Source organism: Aspergillus sydowii (assembly GCF_001890705.1).
Source record: "Aspergillus sydowii CBS 593.65 unplaced genomic scaffold ASPSYscaffold_9, whole genome shotgun sequence".
Classification (NCBI taxonomy): Eukaryota; Fungi; Ascomycota; class Eurotiomycetes; order Eurotiales; family Aspergillaceae; genus Aspergillus; species Aspergillus sydowii.
Genome location: NW_024467867.1, coordinates 363,464 through 377,774, shown reverse-complemented (window position 1 = coordinate 377,774; position 14,311 = coordinate 363,464). Strand labels below are relative to the sequence as shown.

General features: G+C 52.1%; 9 protein-coding genes across 9 annotated transcripts; 4 read left to right on the top strand and 5 right to left on the bottom strand.

The window, feature by feature from the left end:
- Positions 1 to 14: 14 nt before the first annotated feature.
- ASPSYDRAFT_1138328 (uncharacterized protein) lies at positions 15 to 2,691 on the top strand. The gene is made up of 2 exons (XM_040839962.1): positions 15 to 95; positions 161 to 2,691. Exon 2 carries the CDS (start codon positions 380 to 382, stop codon positions 2,546 to 2,548), a length of 2,169 nt encoding a protein of 722 aa, XP_040700226.1. The 5' UTR covers positions 15 to 95; positions 161 to 379; the 3' UTR covers positions 2,549 to 2,691.
- Positions 2,657 to 4,192, bottom strand: ASPSYDRAFT_91680 (uncharacterized protein; the record flags this gene model as incomplete). Its single annotated transcript, XM_040852528.1, has 5 exons — positions 2,657 to 2,819; positions 2,871 to 3,439; positions 3,498 to 3,548; positions 3,616 to 3,894; positions 3,953 to 4,192. The coding sequence occupies 5 exons, from the start codon at positions 4,190 to 4,192 to the stop codon at positions 2,657 to 2,659; spliced, it is 1,302 nt and encodes a 433-aa protein (XP_040700225.1).
- A 322-nt stretch (positions 4,193 to 4,514) lies between these two features.
- Positions 4,515 to 4,994, bottom strand: ASPSYDRAFT_156169 (uncharacterized protein; the record flags this gene model as incomplete). Its single annotated transcript, XM_040842533.1, has 1 exon — positions 4,515 to 4,994. One exon carries the CDS (start codon positions 4,992 to 4,994, stop codon positions 4,515 to 4,517), a length of 480 nt encoding a protein of 159 aa, XP_040700224.1.
- Positions 4,995 to 5,620: 626 nt separating this feature from the next.
- Positions 5,621 to 6,311, top strand: ASPSYDRAFT_59731 (cysteine hydrolase; the record flags this gene model as incomplete). Its single annotated transcript, XM_040849745.1, has 2 exons — positions 5,621 to 6,031; positions 6,099 to 6,311. 2 exons carry the CDS (start codon positions 5,621 to 5,623, stop codon positions 6,309 to 6,311), a joined length of 624 nt encoding a protein of 207 aa, XP_040700223.1.
- A 95-nt stretch (positions 6,312 to 6,406) lies between these two features.
- Positions 6,407 to 7,589, bottom strand: ASPSYDRAFT_1138309 (uncharacterized protein). Its single transcript, XM_040839961.1, has 2 exons — positions 7,392 to 7,589; positions 6,407 to 7,341 (listed from the first exon to the last, which is right to left on the bottom strand). The coding sequence occupies exons 1-2, from the start codon at positions 7,547 to 7,549 to the stop codon at positions 6,753 to 6,755; spliced, it is 747 nt and encodes a 248-aa protein (XP_040700222.1). The 5' UTR covers positions 7,550 to 7,589; the 3' UTR covers positions 6,407 to 6,752.
- A 30-nt stretch (positions 7,590 to 7,619) lies between these two features.
- ASPSYDRAFT_47708 (uncharacterized protein) lies at positions 7,620 to 8,319 on the bottom strand. The gene has a single exon (XM_040847489.1). The coding sequence runs from the start codon at positions 8,247 to 8,249 to the stop codon at positions 7,731 to 7,733; it is 519 nt and encodes a 172-aa protein (XP_040700221.1). The 5' UTR covers positions 8,250 to 8,319; the 3' UTR covers positions 7,620 to 7,730.
- Positions 8,320 to 8,508: 189 nt separating this feature from the next.
- Positions 8,509 to 9,615, bottom strand: ASPSYDRAFT_59730 (uncharacterized protein; the record flags this gene model as incomplete). Its single annotated transcript, XM_040849744.1, has 1 exon — positions 8,509 to 9,615. The coding sequence occupies one exon, from the start codon at positions 9,613 to 9,615 to the stop codon at positions 8,509 to 8,511; it is 1,107 nt and encodes a 368-aa protein (XP_040700220.1).
- Positions 9,616 to 11,047: 1,432 nt separating this feature from the next.
- Positions 11,048 to 12,518, top strand: ASPSYDRAFT_182004 (uncharacterized protein). Its single transcript, XM_040843509.1, has 3 exons — positions 11,048 to 11,144; positions 11,213 to 12,263; positions 12,312 to 12,518. Exons 1-3 carry the CDS (start codon positions 11,065 to 11,067, stop codon positions 12,342 to 12,344), a joined length of 1,164 nt encoding a protein of 387 aa, XP_040700219.1. The 5' UTR covers positions 11,048 to 11,064; the 3' UTR covers positions 12,345 to 12,518.
- A 779-nt stretch (positions 12,519 to 13,297) lies between these two features.
- ASPSYDRAFT_156785 (uncharacterized protein) lies at positions 13,298 to 14,248 on the top strand (the record flags this gene model as incomplete). The annotated part of the gene is made up of 3 exons (XM_040842592.1): positions 13,298 to 13,415; positions 13,526 to 13,938; positions 13,994 to 14,248. Coding segments are annotated over 3 exons (786 nt in total), but the record flags the coding sequence as incomplete, so codon positions are not given.
- Positions 14,249 to 14,311: the final 63 nt, after the last annotated feature.

Below are 14,311 nucleotides of genomic sequence, written 5' to 3'. Positions count from 1 at the left end.
GGAAAATTGGCTCTTCGGTGACTTGATGCAAGTATCTCAGTGTCTGCGTTGCGCCCATATGCGATTCACCGAATTCCCCTGACTGTCTATCAAAAGTGGGCTCGAACTATCCCTGTCCAAGTATCTACCCTTAGAGTGAACTAACCTTCATTTCTAATAGGAGGTACTGCCTTTACGCTGTTACGAATACAGAGAGCTGCGGATGTGGCCTTCTAGGCACCAGTCTTAACACTATTAGTGTGCTTATAGTTAGTGCTTATAGTGCTTATATAAAGATGCATAGCCCCGCATGACGCGTTCCTATTTAAGCCTCTGATCCCTGAACAACTGAACAACTCTAAAGCCAAGTTCAGACACTCTTCCACCTGCACACTGCATAATGGGGGACATCGGGATCCCCTCTTGCCAGACATGCGACGACATCGGCAAGGCATTCACAACCACCGAACCCCGAGGCAGGATCAACCTCGGGACTTTTGAACAAGCAAAAGCTTCAGGATGTCCAACTCATACACCTCTTCTACAGACGTTCCAAGGTCTAAGAGATCTCTCCGACCAGGATGAGATCGAGATGATCACTGCCAGGGAGGACAGCAGCGTCTGCTTGCGGCGTGCAGGAGGCGGACCATACTGGCATCTTCTCATCGTCAAGCAAGCGACCGAAGGCCATCCCGGGAGTGGACGTATTCTCAATCCAGACTGGGCTGAGGTAGAGCTCGTCAAGCCGTGGAAGGATATGTGCATGGAACTGCACGGGTCGAAATGTGATAATCCTATGAAAATCCAGCCCGTGCGGCCTCCTTGGCTTATTGACGTCGAGAAGAGATGCCTTGTTCCTGGCTCTGGTCCCGGCTGCGATAGGTATATCGCATTGAGCTATACCATAGAGGGCGAGGAGGAGAATCCCGGAGGGTTCAGAGTCGATGATGCCGAAATGGTCGAGAAGCTGCAGCAGCCGAATTATATAAACACCCCCGAGTTATCACAGCGACTGCCGCCGATAATCCAACACGCGATGTATCTGACATCTACCCTGGGCGAGCGCTATCTTTGGGCTGATGGACTCTGTGCTCTCTATGGAGACGCTGTCAAAACAGATGCAGAAACTCAGAGGGGTCTCAGGGGCGCAATATATGCAAGTGCCCTTGTCACCATTATATCCACAGACGAAGACAGCCGCGACGGTATCCGCGGACTACAAGGAGTATCCAGCCCTCGAAAGCTGGAGCAACTCATCATCCAATTCGGAGACGAGCAAATCGCCGTCCGCAACACCGGGTTCTTCGCGGTGGGCACCTGGAGCGGATACCACAGACGCGGCTGGACGTTCCAGGACTACAAGATGTCGCCGCGGAAGCTCATCATCCTCAACAATGAATTACACTGGGAATGCCAATGCAGCGTCTGGCAGGAGGAACTGACTTTCGGGACTGAGATCGACCAGTACATCGACCCGCGGGTGAAGGTGATACTGGCTGGATTTCCAGACCTGGAATCCCTCAGCCACATCATCTGCCGTTATAACGAGCGCAAACTTAGTCACGGCGAGGATGTTCTCCCTGCTATCTCTTCGCTCCTGTCTGTACTGAGTCGGTCCTTCACCGGGGGATTTCTTTACGGCCTTCCTGAAATGTTGTTCGATAGAGCGCTGGGATGGAGTCCACTCTGGAAACATACCAACCTCAGGCGGCGGACCTCAGGCAAGAGCAATATTCACCTTCCGTCCTGGTCCTGGATGGGCTGGCAGGGAATGGTGGACGCCGGGCGACGCGAAGCAATGCGGACGAACCCGCGCATGTCGGATATCCAGGAAACAATCCCCATAACAGAGTGGTACACGAGCGAGACACCTGCCGGGTCGCCGCTGCGCAGGATAAGATCTACCTGGTTTGAGAACCGCGAATCCTACAAGGACTTCACTAGACCTCTGCCGCCGGGCTGGACACGGCATGAGGCTCCCCCGGTGGATGAGAGACGGACCCTGCAAACCCACGAAAAAGAACTGTACCTTTACCCAGAGGGGTGCGGTGATTATTACTTTAAGCACCCAAGTATGACCGCCGCGGACAACGACTGTGACTTTTGGTATTATCCTTTCCCTATCCCTGAGATTGGACCGTCCACCCCGGCGTTCATGCCCGAGCAGACGCCTTACCTGCATTGCAAAACGAAAAGGGCTGTACTTTGGGCTCGCCTTGCCCCGGGCTGGAAGTCTAACGAAGTCGAACTTTTGAACAAGTCTGGAGCTGAGATTGGAAAACTACGCCTTCACTTCGAAGATCTGCTAGAGGGGTTTCCCAAAGAGAAAACAGATGATATACCTGGAAAGGCTGTTGAGCTTGTTGCAATTTACCGGTCATGGCGACGTGAGAGAATACTCAATATAAAGAAGAAGTGCTTTGACGGCCTCGCAGACCCTTGGGAGAGCTATCAAGTGCTGTGGGTGGAGTGGAAGGACGGTGTTGCGTACCGGCTGGCTGGTGGATATGTCAAGAGAGAAGCCTGGGAGGAGCTGGATTTGGAAGAGATTTCTCTTATTTTAGGTTAATCAGCATTTATGTTTATATAACAATAATTACCTTAATTTCCTTATCTGAGTTGTCGGTTACTATTCAATTTCACGAATCAAGACCATATATACCATCCCAGGGCACTTTCATCCCCTCCAAGTCACTTCAATAACACTCAAACGCGACCCTTTCGGCGTCTTCATGCTCGTCAATTCAAATCGCTCATCAGCGACCTTGATCAGATCCTCCCAGTTCTTCCTCGTCCGCTCCAGGGAATTCTGAAATCCCAGCATGGTAATATCAAACGCACTACATATAGCGTATTAGCAGGGATCCCTGTACACCCTCAAGCCATCATACCGATACTGTCTCTCCACCAGATAATGCGCCTCATGAAACCCAGGCACCAGCCGCTCATTAATCACAACCTTTGCACCCGTCTTCAAACCCGGCACCAACGCCCGCAAGATCCTAGCCGCATACTTATCTGGCCAGTCATGCAAGACAGAAGATAGAAGATACACATCCGCGCCCTGCACCGGCTGCTCGGTGAAAAAGTCATGCACTTCGAACCTTACCCTTCCACTCAGATGTTCGGGGAGGATGGAGCGTCCCGCGTCTACAATATCAGGCTGATCCTGGACGATGAATGTAGAAGTTTCAGCTGCTGGATGTGTGTGTTCGGCCAGTGCGCGCGATATATGCCCTAGACCGCCGCCGACGTCGACAACTGTCAGGCCTAGACCTATGCCTTCACAGTTAGCCGGTACGTCGTTGTCCCACGGGAACGCCTCTGCCAGGTATTTCGGGGAGAAGCCAGAATGCCTCGTTTGCCAGTCCATGGCACTGGCGATTGTGGCTGCGCGGTCGGGCATGCTTGCCAACGCGCAGAAGACAGGTTGGTCTATGTTGTTTGCTATATTCCAGCCCTGTATTTTATTAGGGTGATAGCTTAGTGTGGTCAGAGAGATTGATAAATGAACATACGCAATGCTCAGGCTCCTGTGAATCTGGATACCGTGATACGGCGTCGGCGATCTATACCATTAGTTAGTTGATATACCTCTTCGCAAGCATCGTTATCCTTGGTATATATTTATCACACCTTCAAAGTCCCAGGAAGAACCTCCTCTGCACCAACACGAACCCAGTCCCTCATTCCTTTATTCTGGCATAGAAGCCTGGACGCCGCAGTGTGGACGTAGAATCCCGGCTCGGCCTCGTAAAAGACATGATGGGTTGCGCTGTGTGCCAGTAGCCGACCCACGACACTCTCGCTCAGTCGCAGTGTTTGTGCCAGATCAGCGACCGAGGTCCCCTGTTCTGGGAAGTTCTCTGCGATTCCGAGACGGACGATAGGGTGGATGCTTAACGTTGGGAGGCGCTGTATACCAGGTCATCAATGACGCTCCTTGGTCTCGGGATTGGTTTAGGTAAGTTACTATCTCAGGCACAAGCAGTTCTGCGGGCTCTGAAAGGAGTGCATTGAGCTCGTCAACCATGCGGACAAGCTGGTCTTTTAGATTTCTAGCTGCTGACTCTGGCGCGTCGCCGTGGAGATGGGAGGGCAGGCCCTGGGCAAATGTTGGTTCCGGGTGGCCTGTCAGAGCCAGTTCATCGGCCAGCCTGTTGGCGGTTTGGAATATACCGGCCGCGCGTTCTTTTAGTGTGAGGGTATCCATGTTGACACTACTGAGGATGGTAGGGTATTCTCGCCGCTCAAGGGGAGGGGCCGGGCTTATATGCCTGAGTTCAATAATATTAAGCGGGACATATAACCGGGATGGAAAGGCGGGGTTAGACCTCCCACTGCATTTTAACAGTCTAGACTCATTTCCATAGGGTGCTACCTACTTCAGGCTAGTATACTCCTAGTTCTTCAATTCAAACGTGTGTTTGTTGCTGGTTGGTGCAAAGAGCATGTCAACAGCGGCAGGCAGATATAATGAGAAGTGGACATTATTATAACTCAGATGATAATATCGTGGAATATCAGGCTAACCACTACTTTGGTGCAGTTTCATACTGCTCCATCTCTTTCCTCCTCCAGCCAGCAGCAAACTTCCACTGAACCAAAGGCCCAACTAACGCGACAACCTGCACAGCAGCACAAACAGTAAACGCCACGCCAACGCCCACGCCATTGATCATGGGCATGATGAAGCTCGTCCCACCAGCCGCAAACAGACACCGTGCAAGGTTCAAACTCGCGCTGGCTGCTGCACTCCTGTCGGGAAATATATCCACAAGGTACGTCATTATCAACGACTGCGTGGATACAGCAGTCCAGCCGGTTATGAATGTCGACACGATCGGGACGGCGATGTGTATTTTGTCTGGGTACTGGATCGTCCACCCGAAGAGAATGATAGAAAGGCATTGTAGGATGGAGAAGATTGGAACGAGGCGGAGACGCGCGTTCTCTAGCGGGAAGTCCTCTTCTGCGTTGCGCGTTGTTTGACCGTACAATGACCAGTGTTGCATAGTTTTTCGTTTCGGCAAGGCCGATGCACGCGCAGAAAAAAACAATAAATGTGCAGATGTATGCTATGCGGCGGCCCTTTACGTCGGATATTGGGCCCCAGAGACTGGGTGCTAGGCCCTGGAAGATTAGATAAGTTGTGACAGAGAGGTTGACGAGTTCGAGGGAGACACCGAGATCATTTGCAATGGTGGGTATCGCTGGGAAATAGATGTTGGATGCGAACCCGGAGACTGCTCTGATGTTAGATACAGTAAGCCTAGCTGTAGGAGAAGACTCACAGGTGGCTGCAGTTGAAGCTATTATGATTATTAGCCACTTTTGTCGTCTGTCGAATATGCTGTACGGTGCGTCTGATGTGTTATTATTTTCAGAATGCATGATCAGTTGGTCAAACTGAATGGTATGAAGAGATTCGAATAAACTAGGGCTACTTATGGATGGGCTGAACAGGTTTATATACCAATGTGTGGCGTCAGTCAAAACTGCCGCTTGGAATTCCGACACCTAATCGGAATCCCGACACCACTGGCCTTATAACTCGTAATGCTGGTAGTGTCATATTTATCTGGCTTTCTCTATTCTTTATTTCTACTCATTCACTTCTATCTTCTTACTTTATACCGTCATGGCATCTGCGACGGCCCCCCTAACCTTCGGGCCAAACTATGCGGTGCTCAATCTCGACTGGATGACAGTCTTGATCAATGCAGCAAAAGACACTCCAGAAGGACAAGCCCTGATCACAAACTGCTGCAGGTGGAACGATGCGGTGCATCAAAAATCACCCCGTCCGCTTACCCTGTTTACAACTCTTTCCTTCAACGCCGGACAGCCTGAGGTGCAGCTCGATACGCCATTTGCAAACTTGATTGCTCCGTATGGCGAGTTCAGACACGGTTCGCCGGAGGTGCAGATATTTGAACAGTTTAATATCGATGAAGAAGATGTTGTCCTTTCGAAGACAAGGTGGTGCGCTACCGTGGGGAATCCACTGGAGCAGATCCTGAAAGCGCGTGGTATCAAGACAGTTATTATTGTACTACCTTCCTTCGCACTCCTGGTGGATAGTACAGTAAGTATATTTACTGATATATTGTTTATAGTCCGGCCTGACTCTCTCCGGCGTCATAATGTCCACTATCTACCGCTTATTCGACCTCGACTACGATATCTACGTTATCAGGGATAATGTGCTGGATCTGCCAGTTGATCATACCCCTGCCTTTTCTAAAGTGATGTTTGACGTGCTGTTCCCGAAAATGGGCATCAAGGTTATTTCAATTGATGACGCTCTCAGCGCACTCGAGAATTCTTAGTGATTATAGATATTTGTGTACAATATTGCCTCGGAGAAACATATTATAATATCTGTTGTCGATGAAATACTTAAGATTACTTTTTCTGTACGCCCATTAGATTGAAGATTAGAGAAAGGCTACCTCTAGGAGAAATCGCACCACTACGCTCGGAAATCCGGCAGTTTCTCTACACCTTGCGAGGTGCCAGAACAAGAACAACCATCTATCTTAGTCCATGGCAAAACCGGCAGTTCCTGCCGTCTTTCACCTGCCTACCGGGAATGCCAGCTCAGCTTGCCCTTTTCTAGAAGAAGTGGGTGGGCCCATGTCAAATTGCTTGCGGGCCAGCTTGTCCGGTTCAGCCTCGCCCTTGCAAAGGCCAGGATTTAAGGGGCGCAGCAGTAAAGTAATTAAATAAATACCAGTCGGCGGATTTCGGGGTCATAGTGCTTGGTGCTATTAGTTGGGCACGCCCGTTGAAGCACGACTGACGAGGGAGACGACGAGGGTTCCGCCGGGCCAGAACTCGGTTGCGCGGTGGGTGAGGAAGGTGGTTAGCTCGGCGTGGGCTTGGGATTTTGCCTGAGATTCGACGACGTTGATTTCTGGTTTTTCAGGTTTGGGATCGGCGGGGTTTGGGTTTGGGTCTGACTCTGGAGATGGCGGTGGTGAAGGGATATCGGATGGTGGGGAGAGACGCTGCAGGTGGTGCAGAGTTGCTGGGGAGAAGCCGGCTGAGACGGTGTTTGCTGGGACGAGACAGCTGTAGAAGGTACCTGGGGCTATGGCTGTGAAGATGGGCGGAGGGAGTTTTGTGTCTGGGAGCCAGGTCGTTTGGGAGACGGTTTGGATGAGGGTGTTGAAGTCGTTGGATTCGCGGTCTGAGAAGGTGAGGAGGGCTTCTTGGTGGTGCTGTTTGTGGCCAGTCTGACTATGTCGACCAGTGAAGCAGGCCGTGAAGATGTTGTTGAATGGAAATAAACTGGACTGAAGGACTTTCTTTTTATGTCTGTGCCAGGCTTTCAGAATACCCTGGAACGGGAGAATACTGCAAAAGTATTAGACAGATGGTGGTGTACCGATATTCAGGGGACAAACGAGTTTGCTCCCTGCGCGCAGCCATACTCGACCGCAGTGAATGGACCGTCGGCCGGAGGAACGTGGATAGTCAAGCAAGGGAAGTGTTTCGTGCATGGCAGCAGCCTGCAGGGCCGAGTTGGCGTTGTAGAAGCCAGAGCCCTGCATGGGGACGTCATTTTCGACAGTGGAGATTGCCATTGCACTGGATCAACTACGGGTGGACTACGGAGGTGATACATTATTATCATTCCGTACTGAGGTCTGGACCGACTACAAGGGGCGGAAATAAGCTGTATTCGGTGGGTTATTACAGACTCCCATATACCAATAAAGCAAGCTAGTGATATGCACCGGAAGCTACAGCTCCAGAGTCGTCAACACAGCCCCAAAGAAACTCAACCAGCCGGGCAAATCCGCAACAATGACGCGAATGCGGTGGATATCGATCCAGCGTTTCAGATCGCGCGAGCTCTCGCCCTGCGCGCGGTCCTCGACGATGTCGCGAATGGGATACGCAATGAGCGGGACGAACAGGAAATGGGCCACGGTGAAGGCCAGCCCGGCGCCGTACCAGCGGGTGGAGGAGCTGGTGAGCGGGCGGTCGATGAGCAGGTTGGTGATGGAGGAGGCCAGGGTGGCGCAGTTGAGGGAGGCGATGATCCAGATGCCCTGCTCGAAGAATCGGCGGAAATAGCGAGGCAGCAGGGCGTTGCTGTGGGCTTTGTAGTTGGCGTCGGTGGAGGGGTCGGCGTGGGTGTGCAGGAAGCCAGACAGGAACCAGTGCTCGTCCCAGGCGTACATCAGCGAGGATGTCGTGGTGACGAGGGGGGCGATGCGCAGCAGCTTGATTGGATCGAAGAACAGGCCGGATGCCATGGTGGTGGCGGGTGGTCTGGAGGTATGGAGGTATGGATGGTATGGATAGTATGAGGATGAGAGGATGAGAGTTAGGGTTGACAGAGGAGGACAAGAGATATTTGTGGCCAGAATGCGCCGAAATGCGCCGAATCGTCAGCACTAATAACAACTAATATTAGTCTATTATATTAGTGTACTCCGTCAGTCTAATCTATATAAGGAAATTAGACGAAGACCAGGTTGATCAGTGGATCCTGTCCAGATATCGTCTGCATTCCTAAGCCTTGCTCGCCGTCTCGCTGAGAGTCTCAGTCTGACCAGTATGAGTCTCGGTATGCGTCTGATCAATCTCCATCCCAAACTCCGTATTAACCTCCTCGCGCAAATGCAATCCCTTGATAAAAAAGGCCAGCGGCACCCCAATCCCCGCAAACGCAATCGACACATACCACACCACTCGTAGAGCGTCAATGTAGACATTCAAAACACCCGGCCAGACCGGCGTATCCCGAACAGTACGTAGAAACTCCCTCGCAGCATGCTGATATGCCCCGCCGTCCTTCAACCACGCTCTAGCCGCCTCGTCCGGAACCGTATACAGGAGCGGGTTGACGCTCGAATTAAACACCGCAGACGGGATTGCCGTCCCCCAGATCGAGCCGAAGCTGCGCAGGAAGGCCCATGTTGCTGTTGCAGTCGCGACCTCGGATTCGGGCAGTGCAGCCAATATGGCAGGTAGGGTGGATGTGAAGATGAAGCCCGCGCCCGTGCCGAAGAGGATCTGGAACCCGACCCAGGATCCTGTGGAAGAGGATGCGTCGAGGAGAGTGAAGAGTCCGCAGGCGATAGCCATGAGGGCGAACCCGGCGAAGTGGAAGACGCGGTAGTGGCCTGATGCTGTGATGAGGATGCCGGCGACGACGCCGAAGGGGGCGGTGGTGGTTGCGATGGGGAAGAGCATGATGCCTGAGCGGGTTAGCGAGGCGTTGAGCACGGCTTGGAAGTAGACGGCGAGGAAGTAGCAGGCGCAGTAGAGGAGTATGTCGTGGAGGAAGGTTAGCAAGAACGAGGTACTGAAAGCACCGCCTGCAATGCCACTGCCCAACAGGAAGAGCATCACCGAGAGCAGAGTCAGGCTGCGTCGGCCAAAGATGTTGGCTGCCTGACCGAAGAGCGGCTGCACGGCGGTGGACACGAGCAGGTATGAGCTGATGGTCCAGACATAGAGGGTCTCCGAGTTCAAGTCTGCTGCGATCGTGGGCAGGGCAGTCGAGATGATGGAGGTGTCCAGGGCAGACAAGAATGCAGTCATGCAGAGAGCGCAGAAGATGACCACGAACCGCCAGCCCTTCTTGTGCGGCTTGGGCTTCTGAAGGTCTGCCATAGCAAGAATATGGTAGTGATGACGAGAGTTTAGAGAGATGGTGGCCGCGAGAAAAAGAAGAGTCCGGCGTGTTCGGTGTATTCGGGGGGTTTGTTGCAGCCCTAACAGCCACACATAATTGACTGCCAGCCCACGCAATCCACCAGTCGTAATGACGACAAACACGATGACACTCCTGACTGAGGAATTACTGCGCATCGCTGCGACGGCAGCGGTTCTGTGGTTTGTCCTTCCTCGTCTATGGAAGGTGAGTGCTTGAGGCCTCTGGTCTGTATAGCCTCATTATATTGACGTAGTAGATAATCTATGCCGCCGCCTCTCCCATCCGACGTATTCCCGGTCCCATCTCCAATAAGCTCTCAGAATGGCCTCTCGTTCTGGCCATAACCAAAGGCCGCAGCCACGAGAAAATGGCAAGCCTGCACAGACAATACGGCCCGATCGTGGCCCTGGCACCAGGTATGGTCGCAGTCTCCGACCAGCAATCCATCCGCCAGATCCTGGTCACAGAAGACTGGCCCAAGTCGCACGCGATATATGCAAACTTCCGCCAGAGCCCGGACAGACCGACCCTGCTGGCGTATACAGATAAGAAAGCATACATCCTTCAACGCCATCCTAAACATGAGTTGATTGCGTAGCCAATAAACGCCAGTTATAACACGGCCAATCTCCGATATGATCCTTCAAAACCATGGATATCAACAGGCCCTCAATCATTTCAACCTAAATTACAGGTTGATAGCCTGCATACGCCTCCAGTATGCTTCTATACATCCACTGGCCATAAGCCTGCAGCTCAGAGACATATTAAGCTCTCATGCTCTTCTCAGCATCCTCCACCATCGTCAGATCGGCATCGAAACCCTCTGACAAACTCTGAAACGTCGCAGATCTCGGGGACAACTAGATCTCGACAATCCCTTCCACGGTTTGTCGGAAATTAACCGAGACATCCATAGGTTTTAACGTTAGTAGACATTCCTTAGTCTGCCACAGCCGGTGATATCCGCACCACCCGCGCACCTGCAGAGCGGCAGAGACTAATTATGCCAATGCTCTGCATTCTCCATGTGCAGGGGGCGGAATTCCCAGACAGCCAGATCCTCTGCCAAGCGCCGTCATTGCGCGGCATTTGTCCGACATCGGGTCTTGGCCGGTGCCCTAATCGAGTCAGCATCCTTGCGCCTCATTCAAAACTAGGACCACACAAGAATGCCGGGGTCTTGGACGGTGCATGGCCGGCCGTTTCAAAGTGGCTTCGAGAGTCTTGTGCCTGCAGATCCAGCGCCACTCATGGGCTGGCTCGCCATGATGCGTGATCTTGGTCATCATTATCAAGCAGCGTTGCCTGTATTACTTACCAGGCTACAACATATATGTGAGCCGGTATCTCCATCGCGGAGATGAGCTGACGGGCATTCTTACTCCTACACTGCAAACACTACAATGCGTTCCTCGCTTGCTTTCTTCTCCCTACTTCCCGTCGCATTTGCGACCAGGCCTTTTCTCAATGAGCCTGATACTGCGTAGCTCACTCCATCTCCCCAGATATTACACATCATTCTAGAATCTAGACTAACAAACCATGCTACAGCATCGACCAAGTCCTCGGCGACACCCCAGCCGGAACTCTTCCAGGTCTCCAGAACATGTTAGGCCTGCCGGACTTCGACTGGGCCGCGAGACGCTACCTGAACGCCTCATCCTACACATACTACCGCAACGGCGCCGCCGGCGAATGGTCCTACAGGAATAATCTCGAAGTCTTCGGGCGGTTCCGATTCCGGCCGCGCGTGATGGTCGATATCACAAACATCGAGTCCTCCCTGTCCACCAGTATCCTGGGCCACAACTTCTCCGCGCCCTTTTATATCAGCCCTTGTGCGAGCGCGGGGCTGGCGCATGAAGACGCCGAAGCGAATTTTGTTAAAGCTGCCGCGGTTGAGAATATCCTTTATATCCCGGCGCTGTATGCGACGCTGAGTATGGATGAGATTGCGGCTGCGAAGCCGCAGAATAACTCCTCCGAGCAGGTGCTGTTTCAGCAGGTTTATCTGGATAGTAATGATACGGCGACGCAGGAGATCTTTGATAAGGCGAAGGAGCTGGGGTCGAAGGCTATTGTGTTTACGGCGGATTCAGCTGCAGATGGGAATCGACACCGTGCGGACCGGTTTGGTGTGGGATCGCAGGACTGGGATTATACGTTTCAGACGTGGGGATACTACGAAAAACTCCGGGGGATGACGGACCTCCCTATTGTGCTGAAAGGGATCCAGAGTGTTGAAGATGTCAAGCTTGCGGTGAAGCACAAGGTTCCCGCTGTGATACTTTCCAACCACGGTGGTCGCCAGCTTGATAGCTCTCCGTCGTCGTTGGAGGTTGCGCTGGAGGTTTACGAGGAAGACCCTGATCTGTTCAACCAGATTGAGATCTATGCTGATGGCGGTATTCGGTATGGCGCGGACGTGCTGAAGCTGCTTGCGCTGGGTGTCAAGGCTGTTGGGCTAGGTCGGCCGTTTATGTTTGCGAATGCTTATGGTGTTGAGGGCGTGAAGCATGCCATTCAACTGCTGAAGCATGAGATTGCCATTGATGCGGGCAACTTGGGTGTCCCTGATCTGAAAAAGATTAACCCTTCATACGTAAGACTGCTTCTTTTCCTATCTCTGTTCTGGGCTAACTCAACTCAGGTGAAATGGACCCACAATGGCTGGTTGAGCTAGATTTAGTGAATGATATCCCTGCTCTGGTCTTCTGATACAGGTATATCACGGCTCAGGGTTGTGCGTAGGAAGTCAGACTTAGTGTCTGCCCCGGCGGAAATATCGGCATTTGCCATACTTCGTAGTATCTACCTACCTCGGTTGTACTTTTGCTCTTCTTCAACAATATCACTGACAATTCATTCAACTAAGGTCATATAAATAACGGCCAGTATACCCTGGGTTACGCCACCCACCATGCGGAGCCAAAGCTCCCCACCACCCCCAGAGGCTGAAGAAAACTTGTATCCATAGAGCTTCATGATTCAACAAGCCCACACCCCGTGCTTGTTATAATAAGTATATCCACTTCTGGCTCGGATTTTCCGTAGTGGAGAGCCCCTGGAGTCCGTAGATGGGGACACGTGGGGCCACATGGGGACACGAATGGGGACACCTAGTATATCCTCCATTTTCTACGGGGAACGCCCCAGTCCAGGGATCGGAAATGCGAATACCCGGGCTGGCTTATGGGGACTGCACATCGCTTATCCGCTGCAGGGGTTGTGGACTTGTTGTTGTCCATCTATCTGCATCATTCCTGCCCACATGGGCCTGTACTCCGTAGACACCGGCGCAATTACCCCAAATATACGGGGGTTATATTAAAGGAGACGGCGTAAGGATATTTAACGAAAGCTTTTTCGGAACATTAACAGTAGCTGTTTTGAACATTGATTTCCACTTCTTATTACCTATATTGGCGGCCATGAAGACCGTCCTCACTCTGGCACTCGCCGCGTGTGCAGTCGCAACCGACCATGGCTCGACGGTAAGTCTCTTATACTCCTCATAATTATATGGCCTCTCTAATAAAATGGTAGTACGGAGGTTCCGGCCCTTACAAATCAGTACGTCCTACGTCGTCCACCTAGGCGTGGCTTACACAACGATAGTACTATTTCGAAGTTGAATCGCTTCCAAACCACACATTCTACCAACCACTGCAGTCTAGTCTTGAAGACTTTGGCTCCGATTTGAAACTTCCCGTTATTATCTGGGGTAATGGGGGTTGCGAACCATGGTATGTATGTTCTTTCTTTGACCACTGCACATTGCTAACCATAACTATATTTAGTACGCCACTACTTCTCTTTTACCATGTCCATAAACCATAGAGCTAAATAATACTAATTACATAGACGGCCTTAAATTCCGCAACTTCCTCGGCGAAGTCACATCCTGGGGCGCACTCGCAATCGCAACGGGCGCCGCATTCACCGACCCAGAAGCCTACGCAGACTCTGACTCCGACGCCAGCTCCGTCGCCACAGACCAGGACCCCGAGGCACTCGCCGACGCCATTGACTGGGTGTTTGCAAACGCCGGGAAAGGTGCCTGGCAGCATATCGACCACACCCGCATCGGCGTCTGGGGCCAGAGTTGCGGTGGCTTAGAGGCTTATTCTGCCGGTGCGCATGATGACCGCGTTAGTCACCTTGGTATATTCAATAGTGGGCAGTTGGCTGCGAATGCTAGTAAGGAGGTTGCGGGAAGTATCACGAAGCCGATATTCTATATCCTTGGAGGACCGGGGGATGTTGCGTATCCGAATGTATATCTCCTCTCATTTCAATGTCATTATGGCAAAACTGACAAGGTATTTACAGGGAGAACGGGACTATGGATTCCTCCCGTATACGACGGCTGCGTGGAAGGGAAGTCACACGCTTGGCCATAGTGAAGCATTTGATGTCCCGTATGCTGGCATCCCGGGGGTTACCGGGAGAAAGATGCTGCAGTGGATTCTGCGAGGGGATGATAGTGCGAGACAATGGTTTGTTGGCGATGCGCCGCATCAGCTTGGGTATGTTAATGTTACATACCAAAACCTGGATCGCATTCATGTTAGTCCCATTCAGTGAGGGCTACAAGTCAATGTTGACTTGGAATCTGGTGGAGGTGGAGTTAGAATTACAGGATGGCTG